This window comes from Thunnus maccoyii, chromosome 5 (genome assembly GCF_910596095.1).
Source record: "Thunnus maccoyii chromosome 5, fThuMac1.1, whole genome shotgun sequence".
In the NCBI taxonomy this organism is placed as follows: Eukaryota; Metazoa; Chordata; class Actinopteri; order Scombriformes; family Scombridae; genus Thunnus; species Thunnus maccoyii.
The window spans coordinates 32,190,765-32,214,755 of NC_056537.1; the positions used below are offsets into that span (position 1 = coordinate 32,190,765).

Genomic DNA, 23,991 nt, shown 5'->3' on the forward strand with positions numbered 1-23,991 from the left:
ATGGAATCACAAACACCTACCAATGATTGTTTTGTTTCATGTTTACAAGCAGCAAGTGACACAAAGTTACATTTTTGATGCAGACTGATAAGCAAACACCAAATTCTTCTGTTTGTACTGAGATCAGAATAATGAGCAGACTCTTCAGCTTTTATTCAGAGAAGAGACATGAACAAACTCATCACTTTCACAGCCAGCTGAGTGTGTGTGCATGTACATATACATATATATGTGTGTGTGTGTGTGCGTTTACCTCCAATCCGTGTCTAAGGACCCTCAAAGTAGACCTGGGTCCTCGTCCACAGGCCACATACAGCTGAGGTGTATCTTCATTGGCCAAATCAGCAATCTTAAAAAAAAAACAAAAGAGGAATAAAATAGAAAATGAGTCAGTTAAGAAATGCATCTTCAATTCAAAATTAAATAAGACTTTGTTACAGCGATACAGCTCCCAGGACTGTGCTTTTCTTTACTCAGGGCCAAAGAGATGGTAGCCTGATGTTTTCCTCCACCTTTCTTTATTCTTAGGCTACTTTACTCTTAGGCCAGAGTATTATTAACATCTGTGCAGCGTTCAGGCCCCAGATACGCCTTCCAACACATGGATTTATTCTTCAAACTGGCCCTCCTGGATCATACAGTATTTCATATCTCATTGGTACCTGAAACAACACACACACACCTGGCAGGACATGATGGGTGATAAGTTCTCCTGTTCGTCCACCAGCACTAGGTTCTTGAGGGGGCGGGGCTGGAAGAAGAAGGTGTCTCCCTCTTCTAACGGCATTGCGGAGGAGAACTCAGGCTCGTCGTCATCGTCACCCAAGTGAGCTATCTGATAAAGGTAACTAAAGGAAACAGAGGAAGAACAACATGAGCAGGAGAAGTTTAAGAGAAAATGTGTGACTGAAAAGAAAGCAAAAGATGTGAACTCTAAAAGTAAGGAAGACAAGATAAATAACTGGACGCACTGATGTACAGCCTGACACTTACTGGTTTCCAAACTCTGAGGCCACAAACAGGAAGCCGGTCTTCAGGACACACATGGCCATTGCCACAGGGATTGTGTCAAAGTACTTCAGCCGAATTTCTGTGACCTTGAAAACAACACAGACTTACTCAGAACATAATATAAACAATTACACCATCATTTGACCCACAGAAATCTTAACACTGACTACTGGGATGCTTCCAGGCTTGGGTGCTATCACGGTGCTAAGGTATACCACAATATCTGTAAATCCCAAAAGTATGATTTTTAATACTGTCAAAAACGTGCACTGCTTTAAATGACACAGAGACACTCCATTAACGAGATGTGTTGTAGTGCACAACATGCACCACCAGAGGGCAGTCCGCCATGATATAGGCTGCTGGTGGAACAGACAAGCAGCCTTGTGCTGGTGAGGCTACAGGACTTGTCCCCTGCCTCTCTTTGGGAATATTTGGGATTCAGATGCGATGAAATGTTGGGAAGATATTAAAGGGTAGGTACACAATTTTTTAAGTCTGTCTTAAAACAGTAGTCAGGTGTCCATATGACCACTGAAACATGTTTTACTTGCTGAGGAGATGGACTGTAAGACTGGAATTTGGGAAGATATCCATTTGATTTGACTACCGCAGATAGCTGCAGCCTCATATTAACTTCAGATAACTTTTGAATATGTTTTTGCACAAAACAAAGCCTGTGGATTTTGTCTCCAATCACTTACACTGAAAGCACATTAAAAAGGGATCTTCCAATGGTCTGAACAAACAGGAGAAATGATACAGCAAGTAAAAGTTGTTTCAATGTTCACTTGGGCACCTGACTAATGTTTTAAGACAGACATGAAAAATAGTGTCCTTTAAGGTATTAATAAAAGATACTGTCCAAGCCTAATGCACACCAGTGCAAATGCAGTATGATATGGCCATACCACTTGTTCCAGTGTAAACTGTATTTTAATTGTCGCATGACAAAAAGTAGCTTTTGCCTTAATTTTACTCAATTAATACACTATACTAAATGTAAGTCATAGTATTTATACAGTGATATACACTGTTACTGTCCAATATGCAGTATGTACTGTGATATAACCTTTAGAGAATGATGCCCAGCCCCATTTCAATCACTGTAAACTGAATACCTTGGGGTTGTATGTTTAACTTTACCCAAGACTAAATAAGCAATGTGAGACATGTGATTAGAGTAAAGATTAATCTATTAACAAAAAATAATGAGTAGATAAATCACAAGGTCCATTTTTAAGGTGGCACCCTCCACTCCATCATCTCTGCTCACCATTTCTTCATCTGTTTCCAAGGTAACCTTGAAGATGTCTCCCTGCTCAGTCTGTGCCAGGAAGAAGAACATGGACTTGGTCTTGTGGGTGGCTGAGCAGACAAATATCATGCCACGCTCCGGGTCATCCAGGTCATTCTGTAGGATGGGACAAATGAATTTTAAAAAGGAGGGGGGTTAGGAAACAACAATGACAATAAAAGTGTATACAGAGATGAAAGTGACCTGATTACACCATGAACACTTCCTCACAGTAAAGAAAAGGTTCACATTTGAATGTATGTAATGCTAGTAGGATTTTTTTATTTTTAAATCTTTTTTTTTTTTTTTTTAAACATTTTTGGGGCATTTTGTGCCTTTATGAGATTAATGATGACAGGAAATGAGGCGAGAGCGAAGGGCCATGACATGCAACAAGGGTCCGCTGGTGGAATCGAACCGCAGTTACGTGGCATGCGTCTTAACCAGTAGGCTACAGGGGCGTGCCTCTTATGGTACATCTGTGTATTTAGGACTCACCCTGCGCCGCGGGATTGGACAGCGAATGTCAGGCTGGTCTCCAAAATTCTTGTAAGTGATGTAGTTTTCGGAGCAGATCAGGACTCCGCTGGGCCCATCTGAACCACCAGGAACTAGACGGAGAGGAACAGTTAGTGGGATGTGTTCTTTCTAAAATGATGATCACTGCAGTGCAAATATCTGTTTTCCAAAACAAGGCTTCTCCTTACTACTCTAACTTTAACTTCTCTCTTGAAGCGTAAACATTAAACTTGTGTGCTGAGATCAGAGATGTTTAATCTTTCTCCACTGTTAATCAGAGAAGAGACATGACAAACTCATCACATCTACAACACTCTGATTTAATAAACCATTTGAAATATAAGGGAACAGCGTGTGTTACCTTACAGCTGTACCTACATAAAAGTTGTCCTGCAAACATATCTAATCATAAGACATTGCTAAAGATATTTCTGGCTAAATTTCATTTACATTTTCCCAATTTAGTGTAATTTGACACACCAGCCTCTTTCTTAGCTTCACTTTTGACAGTCTACAGCCATGAGTGGCAGGTATTTGTATGCTGGTTTTCAATGCAGCTGAATCGAACACCTGGAGCTTGTGATAACTGATGCAGTTACAGTTTCAGCCCTGATGAGTACAACTGCTTTTGCCCATTTACTTACCAGTGATAAGGAAATTTCCATGCTCTTCCAAAGCCTCACTGTATTTGCGGACCACATGATTCAAACCGAGGTCCAGCTCATAAAAGGTGAGCGTCTGCTGCGTGTTAGCGGCGGCTTCTCCTGTCGGGTCATTGTCAGCTTCCTGAAAAGAGCAAATATCGACAAAGCTGATGTTTAAATAACAATGAAAACGTACAAAACTAATGTGGAGGATAATTGGTTACTATTGATGCTTGAAAATGAACTTGTGTGCTCAGATCAGAGGTGTTAAATCTTTCTCCAGTGTTTGTCAGAGAAGAGACATGACAAGCTCATCACATCTACAACACATTGATGTGTGTGATAATCCTTCGTAATCTAACAGGCAGTGTGTGTTCATTTAAAAGACAAACCCTTTATATTTCATGAACATACCTCATAGTCCATCTCAAGGCAGGCAAACATGGGGTTTTCAAAGCCCACATCAACTCCTACTACATGGTAGACCAGTGTGTTGGCTTTATGGGCTTCCAGAGGAGACGAGATGGTCAGTCTTGCAGCTGCATCTCTGTTCAGAATATAAACCAACTTCTGTTTCTCTATTGCTCCTAAACAAGGGAGAGACAGAAAAGGCATACACAAAGATTAATTTCATAATTTCACAGAAATGTTTTAATACACAGGGCTTTCGTCTAAGAATGAAACAATGTCATTTTATACCACTGACACTGAGAATTTTCAATTCTGATTGGCTGGAAGGTCTGGACTAACTTTTAGTGGCTGACAGTATAACTAGACATCTATGACAGATTTGTTTGTTTGCCATTCTAAATTAATGCGCCAATAGCAAACTGTAGTTAAAGACAGCGGTGAAGCTTAGCTGAAGGTTATTTGTGTAACCAATTTTCTTAAGATAGCTGCTAAGTCAGAAACACTCAAATTTTATTTCACAGGTGTTTGATATTTGCGTGATGATGACGGTCCAAATTAATTAATAGCAAGAGGAGGAAAGAGGACTTATAACTGCTGTTAGCTGCTGTGGAGCTGGTAATGTGTCTGTCTATAGCTAGGTTTACGTCCAAATGTAGCAAACATTTTAACCAAATTTACCAAAAATTGGCACAAGAAAATTCAAATTAATGTGCCTTTCCCTCTACTGCTATTATGCAAATATTTGGAGTTGGGCCATCTAGATATACAGTTGGTGGTAATAAACCAACTTCATCTGTGTTCTATCTGACATGAGGTTAAGGAGATACTGACGTTTTTCTTATTTGGGTCAAATGTTCGTTTCATGCAAATATTTTAACTTGTGATATCACTTTGTACCGATCATCACAGCTCTGCCTTTTGGGTCCACTGCCAGGAACTGTCCAGGGACGATGCGCCGACAGCCACTCTTCCCAAATGTTTCCTGGTGGATCTTCTCAAACATGTTTTTTGATGGATGATATTCCAGGATGACGATACGACCGCTGTCACTTCCAACAACAATGTAATCTACAAACACACACCAACATACATAAATACAACATATGGGTTTGGTGGAACATGTGACAGAAAGATGTCTTTTCCTTACACTTCAGTTTACAAATCATTTACCTGATGCCACAGAATTGTGGTTGAATGTGTTTGTCTTCAATTTAGATCTTAACAAACCAGAGAGAAATATTTCCCCTCTAACACAGGAATATGATAACCGGTGAAATTTCTGCACATGTCACTGAGGGTAAAAACACAGTTGCAGTCACAAACACATGTGAGTGAGTGCATGTACACTTCAGTTGCGTACCTTTGGTTCCTCCAGTGAGTCTGAAGGCCATCAGCGATCTTACGATGCCAAACACCTCCACCGTGAGCAGAGTGTGCACCTTTCCTGTGTTGGCATCTGGTCGCAGTAATTCCAAGATCTTTCCCCTGGAAACGACAATCTCCTGCATCTTGGTTCCTACCAAGATACAAACATCTCATTCAGCATGTGTCAGAAGCTTTGTGTGGCTTTTTTCTCAGATAGCTGTGTATTATAGTTGCAGTATTACACAGGATGTCTCACTAAAATCTGCCCCCCTTTCATAGAGAATTACACAGAACTGCAACGGTTGTTCCATTCCATTCCAATCAGTCAAATGAATCTTCTTTGCCTTATTCAAGAGGAAACTGAATACTTTTATGTTTCGAAATGTTTTGAAGGGGGAAAAAGCTATTTGATGACATCATCTTGAGCTTCAGAAATCTGTGATGAGCATTATTCACTATATGCTGACTCTGATTTTTAGACCAAGTGATTAATTGAAAATAATCATTAGTTGGAACCCTGCATTTTCTGCAAAATGAAGCCACTTTCCCTAAATTGCAGAAGCTTTTAACAGCAACTTTTGTCAAATATCAAAAGAATGATAAAAGTGAGTATGCCATTTTCTGATCAACTTTTCCTAGTTCTGTGTTTTAAAAATCAAACTGCAGTTATGGCAAGACATCTTACTTTCCCACCACCAGATGTGATATTTCCAGGATGAAATCATTTGGAGGCCAGGACAAAACTATGTCGTATATACTGTATATGTTTTGTACTACATTCAATGGTGTTGCTATTCTTTCTATTGATGTACAGTCCAAGAAAAGTCATGACATGATGAAAACTCATATCAAATGCAGACAAAACTGAAGTCCTGATCTTTGGCCCTGACAATCTTTAGTCAGCAATCAGGCAGAACCTTGGTGTCTTATCTTCATCTTCCCGGTCTTGCCTGCACAATCTTGGTGTAATTTTCGACCGATCCATGAGTTTTGAAGCGCATGTTAAGACGCTAACTAAATCATGTTTCTTTCACCTGAGAAACATAGCCAAACTCCAGTCTGTGGTATCAAGAAATGAAATGTTAATACATGCTTTCATATCATCACATTTGGACTACTGTAACTCTCTTTTTACCTGTCTTAATAAATCTTCCATACAACGCTTACAAACTGTCCAAAACGCTGCTTCTCGGCTTTTAACACAATCCAACAGATGGTCACACACAACTTTTAATCTCACTGCACTGGCTTGCAGTAAATTTTAGAATTCATTTTAAAATTTTGGTGCTCACTTATATAGAGCCCTACATGGCCAGGCTCCACAGTACATTAGTGACCTTCGGCATCCCTACACCACTAGTCGAGCTTTTAGATCCTCCACCCAGGGCTTTCTAAGTGTACCTCATCCACATTTTAAGACCCGGGGGGATCATGCCTTCCAGTCAGCAGCCCCTAAGCTTTGGAACACTCTTCCAACAAGCTTAAGGTCCTTGGATAATGTAGACTCCTTTAAAAAGCAGCTAAAAACCCATTTGTTCAGACAGGCATTTGGGTAGAACGTGATATTTTATCTTAATTTGTCCATTTTATCTGCTCTCCTTGTATATTTTATCTGGTGTTTTTGTTTTTTTTATTTATATTTCACTTTATTTTATTTCTTTGACTGTGAAGGTACTTTGTAACTGGTGTTTGTGAAAGGGGCTACATAAATAAACTTTGCTTGCTTGCTTGCATATTGATCACTTATAATGTGAAGGCCTGTGTATCAGCTGAATAGACCCAAAACACACAAAAAGAACACAAAACAATGCAAAAGACATAAGCCAGAAAAGACAGGTCAAAAAATACAGACTGGTGAACAGACAGGTCAGTAGTGGACAGACACCAACCCTACAATACCTGAACTGCAACTGCCTGACTAATCACTCATAGACAGACTGGAGATAACCCAAACGGGAACGGAGAGCAGGCCTGGGAAGGACAGACAACAGCACGTTGAGCAACCTCACCTGAGAAGTTTCCATGGATGGCGTGGGTGATGCCAGTGGCACGCTGTAGGGTGATATTGTACAAAAACATGGCTCCTTTTCTTTCTGTGACTTCCCCACTCTGTTCCTCAGGGGCTGCAGACAGAGCGCGTACCCCAGCTCAAATCTGTGACAGAAGGAAAGGAGGACAAACAGGTTAATACATGAACTGCAAGACGAAAGTACAGATGTAATCCTGTTGATGGTATGAGCAGGTTTCTCTCCCATGACCAGCCTACAAATAATTGTGTTGTTGGCAGAAAGGTGACTGCTAAAGAGGGATATTCAAACTGAACTGAGGAAGTAACATTGAGGTGAAATGAGCGCTGGCTACTTTCTAATTAAACTCCTGACAATAAAGCCATAAGAAGCTGATAGAAAGATAAAATGCCTACTGGGCAAGGTTGGATGTTTTAAAGTACTACCCGTTAGCTTAGCAAGTAGACTGAATACTTATCAGTATCTTTTGTTTGCAAACTTCACAATTCTGTTGTGAACCAAGGTAGCACAGCGTTACTCATATACTTTTAACTTAAAAATATTCGTATGTTAAGGCTATGCACACAGTTTAGCTTACACGGCTCGTTTGTTAACATGAATTAAACGTTCATACAAAGCGCCACTTTTTTCCTGACACTTCCTCTGTTTTCGACCTATATTAGTGAATATGGTGCACCGTTTACACACATACAGTGTCTGTTTGATTGAGGACAAAGTGAAGATTTGTAGAATAAAATATTTACCGGCGTGTTAAATGAGATGATTCTGATTTCAGACGGATAAAGTTTCATTTACACAAATTATTTCACTGCAGCTCCTACGATGACCCGCCGTTGGTGGGTCCTTCGACAGCAGCAAAACCGTCACAATGAGGTGGTCCTCGATGTGCCTGACGGGAAAGCTGCGCAGTGATGTAGTAGCGCGGACTCTCCAGCAGATGTTGACAAGGAACACAAATATCTCAGCACAGTTACATTTATACTTTTCAGTATCAAATACTTACTATGAAGAAATGAAATTGCGTTTCCTGGGCTGCGTGAAAAGGTAGCATAAATGCAGCATTTATTAAAACTTAAAGATCCTCTCCAGGCGTGTATTAAGACAAATAAAAATACTCTGCTTGGCTTGGAACAATGAAAATGCAAATATATTTAATTTCAACCAGCTGGACACAAGATGTCTCCTACTTCACTTTAAAGTCCATTCTCTGTGTATGTACACTAGAGCTTCAACTTTCCACAACACACTTTAAAAAAATGAATATTGGACCAGGATTGGCTCCTAACTAGTTGTGATGTTACAAATCATGTTTGTAGGCCCGCCCCTTAAAATCTGATTTTCAGTGAGCACAGAGAAACTTTCCACTTTCAGCAGATGAATGCAAAAACTTCTAGTGTCAAACTCTGCACATACATCATTCTGTACAGTGAAGCTCAAACATTCAATTGTAGGAACAAGAAGAAAATCACATTTTTGAGTGGAGAGGGAATTTAAGAAGAATTAAAATTAAGGTAAGAAAAAAAGAAAAAAGATTTTAAAACATAATAGAGAATACAAAGAATCTAGTGTGCAATGTTGAATTGGTACAGGCATTAAAAACTGCAGCAGTGTTAATGAACGTGGATTGTGTAAAAGATCTATATCAATAAAAATCTGGTTAATGTTCCACAATTCAGAAATACGGAACAGACAGAGTGCAGTTGTGCAAGACGATCACGTGATCCAGTAATTGTCCGTACAACTTTGTTGAGGTAGTGTAACTGGAACATGCAAACTGCAGCCAAACACAAGTTTAAAAAAATACATTAAAAAAGAAAAATTTAATAAAATTTTTAAAATTTAGTTCAAATTCTACTCATTACTTATGTCAACAAAGGTGTCGTGGCAGCACTAGAATCAAGTGTCCTCAAGATGGTGCAAAACCACATCTGACACTGAGTCTGGAAATAGGCACACACACACACACACACACACACACACACACACACACACACACACACACACACACACACACACACCACTCACCTCATTATACTCCTGCTACACTCTGAGAATACTGAGAACAGATTTGAAACACACACACACACGAGATCATTATGATCAGTGTCAGTGATTTCTGACTTAACTTACTTTTTTTTTACTCATTTCAAAACATCACTCTCAAAAATCACATCTGCAGCAATTTCATGTTGAGCTTGGTTCTTGGTGTGGACACACAAGCAGTTTTTCTGCTGAGTTGATGTCACCAATAATTAAGTATGCCTATCAAGTTGATAGGAAAACTATAAATATTAATGATGTATTTCACTGTTTAAATATTCAAAGGTGAGTTTTCAGCCCATTTTTGCAATCATGGACCTCATATAAATGACAAACGTACAAGAACTATTTAATAGTAGTAGTTTCTCTTCTGAATAGCTGATCAATCGTTATTGTGAAGCTGCTGAGTTAACTTGATTAGGAGACTACCTGTGTTTGCTTTTAAAATAAAAGCTGTAATTACACTATTACACTATTCTTCTATTTACTGTTTTTATCTGTTTCCCTTTCTTCTTCTTAAACATGTATTACTGTTAATGTTTATAACTGTCAAAAAGGTTTTTAAAAAAAGGTTAGGTTAAATAGGATTAATTCCATTTAAGACTCTAAATACATTTTATTGAATCCCAAAATGTTCAGACTTCAGCTCAGAAATGAGGATGTGAAGGAATGTTTATGCATATGCTTTAGTTCAGACTTATTAGTGGAATAAATGTACATAAATCTATTTGTGATTGTTCATATTTTCATATTCATTCATATTATTATATTTAAATCCTAGACTGTATATATTAGGTGAGCCACTAATTATAGTGGACAGTAGATCTCTAGACTTGATAAAACTAGCATTATGGTGGAGTGGCAGGTTTTGTTCAGGGGCTAGAAGACTCCAGGGGAACCGTCTTCATGAATGGATTATTCAGCTCGGCATGGTAGCCTGGTTTTATCTCAGAATGTGAGACAGAGTTGATCATGAAGTGATTAAATAGACTGGTGTTTTAGACAAGCAGTCTAGATTTTATAAAAGTTAAATAAAATGAAAATGACATAATATTGGAAAAGAGGAATCTATAAAAAAGCAGGACAGTAAATTGGGATATTTGAGAATGCAGGTATGTGCATGTGTATGTATGTGTGCATGTATGTATTCATATGTGCATGCAGATGTGCTGTATAGCCTATATATGCTCATGTGAGAATGTCTTTTCATTCTTTCTATCTATATGATTATTAAATTGTTTGCTCATTAGAGAATGTTTTTGTTTGTTTATGTAGCAGAATCAATAGAATATAATCATAGAAAATAGTCAAAAGACAACAACACTCCTATCAAAAATATTATACAATACACTATATTGAATACAGCGCTGATGCAATGGAATATGATATACTGCATAGGTCCATAAGATTTTGAATATGGTCTGTGAAAATGACTAAAAAAACGAATTGTTTTTCCTGTGATGAACAAGCACCTGGAGACAGCGGCAAGGAAAAACTCCCCTTTACCAGGAAGAAACCTCCAGCAGAACCGGGATCTGGGTGGGCGGCCATCTGCCTTGACAGGTTGGGTTTAGAGAGAAAGAGGGAGGGAGGGGGAGAGGGGGGAGAGAGACACAGAGAAGCACGGCAACAACAACAACAACAATAATAATAATAGAATTATGACTAATTATAATACTGGTAGCAGTGGGTGTCAAGCTGGACCAAAGGTCACCTGCAAGGTCACCTGCAAGGTCACCTGCAAGACGAGAAAGCACAAAGCATGTTTTATTGCTACTAATGCTAAAGTAAAGGATCTGAATTACTTTAAAGATCCCCTCCAGACATGTATTGAGATGTATATAAAATATTCTGACTAATGTTTTCAATAATAATTCGTGTCTGATATGGTTTACCTTGAAAAAAAGTTCAATTATCTTGTTAAAATCCTTAAAACGACATTTCCTCTTTCTCCCTCATTAAAAATCCAGAATATATAAATATGCAAATATATGCAAATATATTTAATTTCAGAAGTTTAACTGCTGGACACAAGACGTCTCCTACTGTAAAGTCCATTCTCAGTGTGTGTGCAGTGGAGGCTTCAAGTTTTGACATCACACTTGACAGGATTGGCTTCAAAACTATTTGTGATGTCACAAATCCTGCTTGTAGACTCATACCTTAAAATCTGATTTTCAACGAGCACAGAGACAGCCGATACATGTGAAAACAAACTCAGCACATACATCATTCTGCACAGCGAAGCTCAAACATCCAAGTGCAGGAATAAAAAGAAAAACACATTTTTGAGTGGAGGGGAACATGGCCTAACATCATGGTTATAACACGCACCATATTTTAATTGGAAAAAGGGACGACAGGAAGTTGTAGATGTGTGCTTGTTAGCTTGACAGCTGCAGCCGAGCCGCCGGGGTCTGAGAGGACCGTCCCTCCCAGGATACATCAGCTCACACAGCCTCCCGCCTCGTCCAGGACTAGAGGGCCGTCCTGGAGAACAGTCCGCGGTCTTTTTCTCGTATTGGACACCTCCTCGTCACTCATTTTTATTCAGCAAGCGGGTTAGCAAGCTTTTAGCCTCCTCAACATCTGGTGTCCGATGCTTCTGCATAGCTAAACCGCTAGCGCATTTTTTTTCTTATTCTTCTCTTTAACCGAAGTCCCTTTAAATTCCGTCGCTCGTGTGACTTTATATCCAGAGAGAGTGTAAAAAAAAAAAAAAAACAAACAAAAAACCCCACACACATTTAGATTCAGCCAACGTGACTGCATGCCATGAACGACGAGAGCCGCTAGATGCCTGAAATAAGCAGGAGCAGCAGCAGCGAGCACGGCTGAAATGTGGGATTTCATCCTGAAGCCTGCGAAATACAACTACTACAGCGAGGTGAGTGTTTGAAAAAAAAACACAATTTATAAGCAACCAATTTGTCTATAACAAACACAGCTCGGCTACAGATTGCTGTGGTGGTGGTGGTAATGATGAAGAGGCAGGCATCATTCTCCTCCTCCGGTGCCTGCTGCTGGTGTCGGAGGCCATCGGCTCCCTGCATCTCCCTCTGCCCGGTCGGAGATGCGTCGATGTCGCTGACCTGCCTGACAATGTCCGCCTCTCTTTCGCCTCGCCCATGGGCATCGGTTGAGTAGCAAAGTACGGACACTGAGGCAAAGTGTGGACATTTGTCTTACCAAACAAAAACCTTTATGTGAGTCCCACGTTTTATCTAGCAGGTTTTTACAACACTGGAATAAAAAGTTACAGTTCAGATCTTATCCAGGGAGCAGTGCACCTGCTGTGCTGTCTGAGTTTAGTGAAGTGTAAAACTAAACCTGCAAGCAAATAATAGGATTTTAGTCAGTGTATAGAAAATGTGTCAAAGTCTCTTAAAATACAGACGACTTTATCGTTTTGACATTTTTTGTCCCAGATGACATCAGATGCAGCGGTTTGTCTGACATTTCAAGCATCCATCCCCTACTTTCTTTCCTACTCTGTACCCTCTTCTTCCCTCTCTTCTTTCTTCAGTCACCTTCTTTCTCCTTTCTATGCTTTTTTTTTTGCCTCCACACCCCTACTTCACTCCCCCTATCTTCTCCTGTTCTTTATACACTTGACACCCATCTGCCCTTCTCCCAGCTTCTCTCCACTCTTCCTCCCCTTTTGTCCTCTCATCCCCCCATTTATCTCTCTGTCTCTCTTTTTTTCCCCTCCATCGATTTGCCTGGTGGCGTTGCTAAGAGACAACAGCAGTCGGAGTGCTGTGAAGGATAGAGTAGATGAAGGGGCAGCTGCTTCTGCTCTGTAAAAAAAAAAAAGAGGTGGCGATCGGGAGGGAGAGTTCTCTTCTCTTTTCTTGTCGTCTCTTGTCCTTTCTCTATGTTTCCATTATGTTGTAAATGGACACTAGATAACATTTTCAAACATTTGAATGTCAGCGTTCCCACAGTTTAGGCTGTTTGATAAGATTACATCTCCCCATCTCATTTTGTAGACAAGTTGGAAACTGTTTGTACTACAGGAGAGGAGAGGGTGGAGAGGTCATGCTGAAACATGTTGACTATGTTTGCAGAGGAATGGTTTCTAGGTAACACACCTCCTTTTGTTCTATATGTCAAACGATGCTGGTCGATCAAGCAGAGGCGTACGGCCATGATTCAACATGTCTGTTTTTTTTTTTAAATTGTTAAATGTTTTTTACTATCTGACATAGATTAAGACCAACCAGGGGATGAGTGTGCATGATCTCATCCACGTACAGTGACCAGGCACCTTAGGCACATCCCAATTCCCTTATTTGGTCCCTCCTCGCTCCTCGATCAATAAGCGAGGAAGGATCTCTGAGGAGCCATGTGAGAGAAGCTACATGAGAGCAGCCTTCATGACAGTCTTACACCGGTCGACACACCCACTTATTGGAAATCAGTTATTGATTGGACGCTGCTGCTGATTGGACGGCACTGATACATCACTGTAGTTTTACACTGGACTGGACAGACAGATTCAACTCAAGTGTGTTATATTTGATTTGTTTTCTGATTCATCATTAAAAATAGAGGATCTGTGTTAATTGGCGGTCTGATCAACAAAAGAACCATAAACAACTTTCTTCATTTATTAGAACTTTTTTTTTTTTCTTTTCATGATCTGTTATTTCCCCCACTAATCTTTATGATAGATCAAATTAAAGCCAGGGAGAGGAACACATTTTAAACACATTTATTCAGTCCCATCTGAGGACTGAAAATCCCTGAGCGTACTATAGTTCCATGTGAGATATATTTACACAATTTCCATTTTTCCCCTGAAACATAAACTCCCATCAAAAGTCGCTGCAGTTGTTAAAGCAGACTGACAGCTGAACCAGCTGCGACCAGTCGCTGCCGTCATCAGAAACAGACATCGCTTCATGTGACGCTTCAGGAAAGGAAAGGACATCTTATTTCTCTAAAAGCATATTTCCCAGTTTCCTCTCTCCTCGCATCTTTTTCCTCGCATCTCTCCCCGTGTCTTCAGTGAGGAGGGACTGAGACGCAAGCGAGGGAAACGTGGATGCAATTAAAGCACACCTTGTATTTAGATGACCTTTCCTTTGCCCTCTAACACAGCATGACCTGAGCTGCTCCTCTGTGACCATGTTCACCGATTGATTTTATGGACTGAATTTTTTTGCATTTTTTTTTTAATTAGACAAACCTGTTTTCATGTAGGACTTTACTTTATTAGTGATCCTTCGTCTGTATAAAATAATGTGGGTAAGCAGTTTCCTGTCCACATCCAAAAAAACTGTGGAATAAGTACTGGAATTTAAAAAAACATGAGAAAACAAATAAAAGTGCACTTGAATCAGAGCTGTTTTAAGGTAGTACTCCTCTCTTTTATTCTTGATTACCAGTGAAGTCTCTTGTCAGCCATGACTGGAGAAACTCACCTATCGCTCAACATTTGTGTCAAACGCGTCCCTACCGTTTCTACCTGCTTTTTTAAAAAAAAAAGCACCTTACATCTTACATTATATATAGACTATATCAGAAGCGAGATTAACCAAACGCCTCTGTTATCCCTCTCTCTCTCTTCTCATCCCATGTGGACATATTTTTAAAAGAACATAACAACACACCAGCTCGTCTTCTAAGAAAACCCCAGAGGCTTAAATGTAAGCAGGGAGAGAGTCTCACACTAGCTTAGCAAGTGTCATAACCTTCAGCCTAGCCTCCCGGTTTAATCATCTAACTGTTAAAAATAAACAGAAACGTCAGCAGTCTGTCACCCAGGGAAGTAAAATCACCGGCAACACCCACCTTCCACATCTCAACATTATGTTTGCGTAGTGATAGAAAAGCTGCTTTACGACTCACCTCACCTCCTCCATTCTACTTTTTTCCTTCCGAGTTCCCAGACGCGACGTACTTTCAACATGCATATCTTATTTTGAAAGGCATTTAGTTAACTGAATGTTTTTTTGAATAGGTCCCGCAGAAGTTGCCACGCATCATGTGTATCCAATGCATTGAGCTCAATGCTCCAATTCCCACTCTGGATTTTTCCTGGCTTTAAAAGAGGCTTAGATGCTGCCTCAACAAAGCAGGCCTGGCTTTGTAATCATGGCCAATATAACACCTAAACCCCTTCTATTCTAATTTTATGCTGGTATAGACACTCTGTTGTGGAGTAGACTAACATCACACTGTTCTAGTCGAAGCAGTCGACTAGATCCAGTTGATGTTGTTTCCATTACTTAGAGGAGCAGAGCAGATTCATTCATTTGTCGGATTTCATCACTACTACTAGTACTCTCTCTAAATTTTTCATTTTGGGGGTTAAAGTGTTCCTCATGTCCGCACGCTGGCCTTGCAGCACTTTATTAACAGCTGACTCCTCTGTTTTTCTTCTCTCTAATAGGCTACTCTCAGCCTGAAAGCCATGCTATGCTAACCCTGTTTAGTCACACACTGTTTACAACAGTGCTCGTAGCTAAGTGACCAGTAAAGAAAGGCGTTCTCTTCTGTCCATTCAACTTAAATTCTTCCCAAGCCCACAGTGATTTATGATCTTATCATGGGCTCTGCAGTGAAGATATCCATAAGCTTATAGTTGTATAAATCAGCAGAAAAGTAGATTTATTTATAATTCTTTATGTTTGATATTTAACATTTTAAGATTTTTCATACTTACATAGGCAAACGCTGTAAGAAGCCTCTGTCTGAGCATGAAAAAACAAAAGAAAACACAAGATATACATAGTTGTCTTCCTCAGTCTCACAAATACCCAAAAAGGTGCAGTTTATGTTGCACCTGAAACCCATTTTTCCTCATTCTGTTTACAAAAAATCTGTCAAATGACACGACAGACCGTGCATTTCAAACGATTTATCAAAAAGAAGTAACCGTGTGAAAATAGAAGGTGGACTTTGTTTAATTGATGTGAGTATTGTGCAGCCTGTACAACACCACAACAATTCTTTTTAATGTATCACTGGCAGTAAAAATTCAAAGGGCCTGCACATAAATGTGTCACACCATAAAACACAAAAAACGACAATGACCTTGGAGCTCGGAGAAAGTGCCATTTAATGAAAAATGTGCAAGGCTAAACTCATTTCATGAGTTTCAGCTGTGCTATTCATTCTTTCTAAGCGAGCCTGGAGGCCTTTACCACAACTGTCCAAATAATTCTGTTCATAACTCGCAATGTGGTGTCACACCATTCATTTCTCAGACAGAATGTATGCAGTCAGTGCAAGCCCCGACAACCCTGAACATGTGATTTACAGGGCAGATACTGCTGCAGACGAAAAATGCGATTCCATTTAACTTCAAAGGATGGGTTCACATCTCGTCTGTTTGTCTTAAAACAACACTTACATTCCCATATGTCCATTGCTTGCTATAATCATTCCTCCTGTTCATAGTGGCCATTAAGAGATCCTTCCTCCTTCCAGTGTAAGTGATGAGGGACAAAACCCACAGTCCTCCTTCTATGTAAAATGTATCCCAAAGTTTATGTGAAGGACGGCTGCAATTAATGATTGTTTGCATTATCAAGGAATCTACTATAAAATGTCAGGAAAACTTTAAAAATGGGTGACAAATAAAAGGAAAAACCAACATAAAGCATCTTAGTAAGGTCTCCTCATCCACTCTTTAGCTCGCCAGACCACTGCTTCTCTCTCTCTCTCTCTCTCCCTCTCTTTCTCTCATCTATTTTAAAATGAGTCAGGCTAACTTTACTTGTGACGCTATCAAATGAAGAGAAATGATGTCCTTCCCTCTCCTCCTTCCACTCCTGACAGGCAGGACAAAACTCTAATCAGTCTGATCAGCAGCTGTGATTGGCCACCGCAGTGTTACAGGTTGCAGCCTAACGCACAACCCGTCTGCTGCCAGCTGGTTACCTGAGACTGGTGCTGCGTGCATATTTAAATCATGTTGGCAAAAAGAAAAGGGAAAAAGTCATTTTTTCCTCAATGAAAAACGTAGTCTCCTTGAACAGACAAACTGCCAAAAAGAGCGAACAAGACGCAGCAGTGACACAACAAGCGTTTGAAACAGCTGTTCTGTATTTTGAAACAGTCAATAACATTCAGTAAATAGAAAAGCTTCCCATTTCATTACTTTATATTCATGTAATAAATATACAAATGTCAATTAGATGGTAGTCTGCATGAGAAATAAAGAAAAAGGTTATAATAATCATCCGCTAATAGTGATCAATTTGACCCGGATGGACGTGATCACTATAAGCGGTTTCCACTGTGCTACAAAGAAGGGCTGTAATCTGCTGGTCGATTGGTCGATTAGTTGTCGATATGCTCTCGTCTGACTAAATTCTCATTGGTCGACCAGTGTTATCAGTGTCCAGCTCGGAGCACTGCTTGTTTTGGTGATAATAAGGTTGTAGCTTGTAGCTTACTACGGTAGGAAAGAGGCTTCGGTTGTGTTTTAACAACATTTCACTTATGAGTTATTGACATGTTCATCACTCTTAAGTGTCCTCTGGAAACACTTCTGTTGTTGTGTCTGTAGTGTGTTGTGTTGTGGTATTTGCACATTTTCTAAATGCTGCTCATTTCTTGTCAAATTGATTAAGATGTTTTCTTAATTAGCTTGTGTTTTGTCTATTAGTATCTGTTTTCTTGTTGCCCTTGTTGGCCACCGTACAAACCCTAAAGACAATGAGGCTAAAAAGCCCTCTCATTGGAGAAGCTGGAAGCAGAGAATTTTTTAGCATTTTTGCTTAAAAAATTACTTAAATGATAAATCAAATAAAAATAATTGCATATTAACTTTCTGGTGATCAACTAACTGACTAATCAGCTAATGGTTGCAGCTCTAATGTGACCCCCGACTCTTCCTGACTGTTGTTTTAAGACAGACTTTGCAGAAATGATGCAGAATGTTGCTGTCGTTTTATTAATTAATTATTTACACACTCTAATCAACAACATCAAGAAGTTAGGGCTTCAACTAATGATTATGTTCATTATAGAAAAATGCCCTATCACAATTAACCAAAAGGTTATGTCATCACATTGTTTTGTCCACGATCACAATATGCAGTTCATGATCACGTCAGACAAAGCAAAGCAGCAGATTTGTCATTCTTGCTTTATGATTGACTTAAGCTTTATAAAAAAATCGGGGCTGACAAATCTTCTTTTGATCAGCTAATCAACTAATTGACTCATCTTTTCAGCCCTTTTGACAGTTAACATATCAAATCTGTAATTCACACACACACAGCGAGGCAAAGCTCAAGCCTGGCACGGACTACTGGACATGAGACGTCAGCTGACAGACTAAGCACTGAGCCAAGAGGTCGCTAATAGGATTCTTACCTTTAAACCATGTGTACACACACACACACACACACACACACACACACTCTTTCTCTCCTCATTATACTCCTGCTACACTCTGAGAATACCGAGAACAGATTTGAAATGTAAATCCCTTCTGTCGAGTGCCATGAATCTTCACAGGGTCTGTGACTGGTCGGCCATGGCAGCCCCCCCCGAGTCAACAAACTAACTGTTAATATATTGGCTTATATCTCAACACACATTCACACACAGTTCTCTTTTTATAGCAGCCAACAAGGCATCCTAAACTAAAAAAAAAGGTTACACACAAGTTCTACTAAATGCAGCAAGGGATGCATGATTCAAGATCTTGTAATAAAATATATCTGCAAAGAATTTTTACTCTGTGGATGCTTGTCTATATCATAACAGGAATTTCAGTTCATGACATGCACAACAATCTACAACGGAGGTTACCAGTTCACAATTTAAAAACAGATTTGAAACTTGCAAATGTCTTCATGAAAGCTATCTCAGGGCGCTGCGTGTGTGCGTGAATTTTGGCTGCGACAGCGAATTTAGTTCGTAATGAGCTGGAGAAATTGTATGATGTGCATCCAGTTTAAACAGTGCCTGGAAAAGCCTGCAGTGAAGTATAGTTTATGGGCCTTCATGAAAGACTTGTGATACAAAAAGGCACCAGGCTGAGTTCACATTGTGGTGGCTCTAATGAGAAACCCCTCCAGCCTGTGAAGCCACATGCAGTAGCATTGGAAAAAAAAAATATATGATGATACCACACAATGCTAAATGCATAGTGGGGAGGAAAAAAGTATTCTCCAGACACACAGACACACACACACACACAAGGACAAACACACACACACACACTCTATCCTATCATTTTAAACTACTTAACTTTCTCACACACGTTTAACTCCTTTATTGATACGGGTATTGGAATCAATGCTAAAAACCACTTAGTGTAAAACCAGAGCACACCTCGTAGTCTGCAGCGTACTGTACTACTGTTTATATAAATTACTGGAAATCAATTCAGTCTGACTTTTGTTTGTATTAATCTTCATTTCTTTGCCACTTCATTGATGGTTATCTGGTTTGTTTTGCCAATAGAAATCACATAGCTGCTTAAATTAATAGCTTCTGTTCCTGCCTATAAAAGCACACAATTGCTGTTGGAAAATTGCATCACTTTTCGCTCATGGAGCAGAAAGAGGACACGCCATTTAAATTAAATCACTGTCAAGATTAAAGATAATAGATAATGTGTTCATTCAAACAGTTGTGTCATACAGATACTGTTTGAAGTGCTCTCTCTAGCTATGCTCTTGAATTGATTTATCTAAGAGAAAACTTAAGAAAATACCTTTCCAGACAACAGGGGCTACATTTGCAGCACTGTAAGCAGTATCATTTTATTACATCAGAGGAACACCTTTGGTTTATCGTTTTGGGAAATAAGTTTATTCTCTTTCTTTGTGAGAGGTAGAGGAGAAGATCCATATCACTCTCATGTCCACCTACCAGCACTGTAAACGCTGTGTCTACACAGGAACAGTGTTCAGGAACAGTGTTGAGCGTGCTCAGAGCTCAACACGCAATCACTGTCCACATTGTTGAAATGGAATGGAAGAAAATACAGCTTGAAGTGTAAAAATATTGTGGTTATGCGTGAGTGTGAGTGCAAAGCGAGCTGTTACATGACCTGTTCTGTTCTGACTTAAAAAATGTGTTTGAATTGCCAGAAGCGTCGTAAAGCCCGCTAATTAATATGTCATATCTTGTTTGTTTGATCAGGATTTTGTTCTCTTTGGAGCGAGCCAGGCTAGTTATTTCCAGCAGTCTTTATGCTAATCTAAGTTAGGCATACAGATAAGCCCTAGTTTAAAGTCATACTATGCAGGATTTATCGGTCGGTGTTTGTAAACACAGCGTTTAAAGTCGGCCCCTCCTCCTCCTCCCCGGCTCAACGATACCAGAGCGAGCCCAGAGCAGAACGCGTGCAAGAGAGCGAGCGGTGCTGGCGGAGCGAGCTAAAATGCGAATGAAGAGAGCGAGCAGCGGTAGCGAGAACGGTCGCGAATCAGATAATCAGATAAATAAAACATTATTTTACTGATCGTTTCACGGCGGTTACGTTCTACAACACGAATAAACATGCCCACACCTCCGCACAACCCTGCGGGAAGGTGCTGCATTGATGGATTTGGTGTGAATCCAACTGAAACACATGCTTATCCTGTCCGCTGAGGTCTCTCTGCTCTGCATGTGTTCGTGTGTAGCTCAGCCCCGCCCTCGGTCAAACAGACACACTGACAGCAGAGGAGCTGAACACAAGCAGCACTCTGAACACAGCAGAGGAGGGAGACGGAGAAGCAGGGGAAACACTGAAGTACATCAAAAAACAGCGATGTAACCTTACAGGCTGTTATTGTCTGGGGGCTACACACCCACTACCCAAAGGTCGATGCCCAGAAGTGTCCCAAACACAGTGAAATAATAAGAAAATACAGGCAGTGGGCAGAGTGTCTGTAGATATATACTCCACCACACACTTCTAGTGGGTCATAACTGATGATTGAGAGGGATTATTTTTGTATGAGTCTATAGATTATTCTTTAGGAGAAACCTGCATAGTATACCTTTAAGCATAAGCAGCCAACACAGTCAAGATAAACCCGCCACAAAAGATTCTTATGATTTACTTTACCACTGCGAGCACATCCACTGATCACAGCGATTCCATTGAAATGAATTTTGCTTTCATTTTTAATACTAGTGCGACCAGGCCCTTATAGTGCTGTAGTTTTCTTAACAGTCAATACTGCTCTCTTTTCTCTCTGTGCTTTTTAAAATCAGCTATTAAAAAGCCAAACCAAACCAGATGAAACACCCTCTAATGTGTTTCATGAATACGTCAAGTAAAACAAGTGGACTACAAGCACCAGTAAACACCATTAATGTTTTCAGCTAGCCCACTGAGACCAGACAACATTGTAATGCTCAGCAAAAAAACTATGAGCATTCCAGCATTTCCCCAAATGATGAACTCAATGCCCAAACTCCAGATTAGATTTCTGGGCAGTCACATGCCTTGTACTGCAGAGGGTGCTTTGGAATTTGAACTCAGCCGAATAATATAATTATAGATCACCGTCCTGCTCACACACCCTGATGATGTTCATCATATCATTAGAAATCTGCAGTGGCGGGACTCAGAAGCCCTTTCCAATCTTGTCTAATTAACTCATCAGGAAAAGCTTCAACTAGGTTAATCTGATACCCAGGGAGCAGACAAGAGTTTTAATAGAGTCACACAAACCTAACTGGGTTAGTCTCCTCCCCTCTCCTCCCCTCTCCTCTCCCCTCCTGTCTGAATTTTTTGATGGCACAGTCACTGTCACTTTCTGTCCAGAGGGATTTCGAACTGGGTTAACACACACACAGGTCATCTTATTGATACGGCCTCAAAAGTGTTACTTTCTCTCTCTTGGTGTGCCTCTCTTCGCATGCGTGTACCTGCAACACGAGCTAGCTTAATTGCACAAGACCCTCACAAGTAACAGATTAAATAAGTAGACACAAGCATCATATTGATGTTCCCGTTACTGAAAGGAGAGCTTTGGTCATAGACATGCTGGGTATCGGACAGATGGGCTTGCTTTCAGTGAAGAACAGCATGTTCATGGATGTGAAGTAGATAATCAGAATGTTGGTTTTGTTGATAAATAAACTTGTGTGGTCTAGCAGATGCATGGTGGCCTGTTTGTTTCTGAGCAGAAACATCTGGACAGATGCAGGTCCAAAAAGTACACACTGTGAGAATACCCCAAGGTGCTTTTTTTTGTATTTCACCCTTGTTCCAGGCAAAAAAAGGAACTTGATTTAAAATATGTGAAATTAGTGCTGTGTGACAGGAACTCTCCTCTTTCCACGTATCTCTAGTTGAATCTCACAGACATGTGTTTGTCTTCTCCCAGTTAGTCTTTGTCCTCAATGCTACCCATCATGACCAGCAAAAAACACATCAGGTAGCGGCAGAGGCAAAATGCTGGTTTTTAAATGTGATTATGAATAGAAAATATATATTTTGTATTCATAATCACATGTATGCTTTGGTCCCATTAAAGGACCAGTGTGTGGGATTTAGTGGCATCTAGTGGTGAGGTTGCAGATTGCATACCGTTCTGGGCTACTGTAGAAACATGGTGGTGCAACATGGTGGGTTTAGTGGAAGAGGACCCGCTCCCTGTATAGATATAAAGGGCTCATTCTAAGGTAGCAAAAAGACAATAATTGTTATTTTCATGGGATTACACACCAATTAAAACATGCTTATGAATATTATATTCCATTTCTGCCAAGTCCACTAGATGCCACTAAATTCTACACATTGCACCTTTAAGTAGGAGAGTTTTGAGCAGTACAGCATTCTATTAAAGTTATAATCCTTAAGATATCTAGTTGATTTGGTGATAGGCTTCTATTGGTGGCAAAGTGCGTTTGATACTACAGGTCTCAGAGTTCATTTATTAACCACTGGGGGCAGCAAACATGGCTTCAGCAGCTACTGTGTCACACTCTGTTTACAGAGCAGCCAGACAAACTGGGCTCAGAGGATTCATCGCATCACGTCGACTTAATAAGAAAATAAATGGTTTCCATCATGCTGTGAGTAATGTGTTGCCTGACGAGAAGGCCGTTGTTTTTTTAGACATGTATATTGTGATCGATGGCAGTCAGCATACATTGCATTTCCTGTGGCAGAGTCACGTAACAGCAGGAAAGTAACAGAGCTTTAATATGACTGTAGGAGAGCTATCAACAAACACTGAGGCTTCTTTTATTCAGACACAATTGTGAACAATATTCAACATGTATGAATAATTTCCTTTGAATCTCCTTCGCGTATGTTGGTAATCTGAAACAAGTGTGACCCCGCCAGTAACAATGAAAACCACTACATAGAGGAAATAACTGAATTTAAATACACTGAATAAAATAAACTAACTGTAAGGGGTTATAAGAGGTTATAAGGGACTATATAACTATAATGGATTTATGAAATTCAGCTTGTTGCATGAGTATATATTCAGTGTTTTTCTGTAGGGTGTCATGGATTTAGTTTATAAAGAAAATGACTTTTAAATGCTGTCACAAATCCATTATGGCATTTGTTCACTGATGTGTCATGTTTTTTTTTTTTTCTGATCATATCTGTGCGGCATTTGATCCGCTGGTACCGCATCATAGAAAGAGGCAAATGCCAGCATGATAAGGAAGGTCTGCAGGTGGTTGTTTGAGTCATTGGTTGTGACAGAGTCCCAGTTCTCCCCAAGTAGCCCCTGGGCAAGAG

At 40.0% G+C, this 23,991-nt stretch overlaps 1 protein-coding gene and 2 long non-coding RNA genes across 6 annotated transcripts in view; 1 reads left to right on the forward strand and 2 right to left on the reverse strand.

The window, feature by feature from the left end:
- Nucleotides 1–8,307, reverse strand: part of sf3b3 (splicing factor 3b, subunit 3) — a 33,524-nt gene extending 25,217 nt beyond the window's left edge. The window contains exons 1-11 of one of the 2 annotated variants that reach the window (XM_042411928.1): nucleotides 8,018–8,307; nucleotides 7,257–7,401; nucleotides 5,243–5,398; nucleotides 4,780–4,950; nucleotides 3,886–4,058; nucleotides 3,472–3,613; nucleotides 2,807–2,919; nucleotides 2,288–2,425; nucleotides 994–1,097; nucleotides 683–848; nucleotides 254–349 (exon numbers count right to left, since the gene is read on the reverse strand). In XM_042411928.1, coding sequence (XP_042267862.1) covers nucleotides 254–349; nucleotides 683–848; nucleotides 994–1,097; nucleotides 2,288–2,425; nucleotides 2,807–2,919; nucleotides 3,472–3,613; nucleotides 3,886–4,058; nucleotides 4,780–4,950; nucleotides 5,243–5,398; nucleotides 7,257–7,326 — 1,329 coding nt within the window. In that variant the 5' untranslated portion in view covers nucleotides 7,327–7,401; nucleotides 8,018–8,307. The remainder of the gene's footprint in view (nucleotides 1–253; nucleotides 350–682; nucleotides 849–993; nucleotides 1,098–2,287; nucleotides 2,426–2,806; nucleotides 2,920–3,471; nucleotides 3,614–3,885; nucleotides 4,059–4,779; nucleotides 4,951–5,242; nucleotides 5,399–7,256; nucleotides 7,402–8,017) is intronic. The other variant, XM_042411929.1, reaches the window with a different exon arrangement.
- A 379-nt stretch (nucleotides 8,308–8,686) lies between these two features.
- Nucleotides 8,687–11,725, reverse strand: LOC121897439. The gene is made up of 3 exons (XR_006096226.1): nucleotides 11,649–11,725; nucleotides 10,787–11,040; nucleotides 8,687–9,330 (listed from the first exon to the last, which is right to left on the reverse strand). It is a non-coding gene; the product is annotated as an uncharacterized LOC121897439 (long non-coding RNA).
- Nucleotides 11,344–23,991, forward strand: part of LOC121897438 — a 33,258-nt gene continuing 20,610 nt past the window's right edge. The window contains exons 1-4 of one of the 3 annotated variants that reach the window (XR_006096225.1): nucleotides 12,114–12,201; nucleotides 12,273–12,465; nucleotides 13,307–13,399; nucleotides 13,526–14,663. This is a non-coding gene — a long non-coding RNA (uncharacterized LOC121897438). Of the gene's footprint in view, nucleotides 12,202–12,272; nucleotides 12,466–13,306; nucleotides 13,400–13,525; nucleotides 14,664–23,991 lie in introns of those variants that run through there. The other 2 variants (XR_006096224.1, XR_006096223.1) reach the window with 2 other exon arrangements.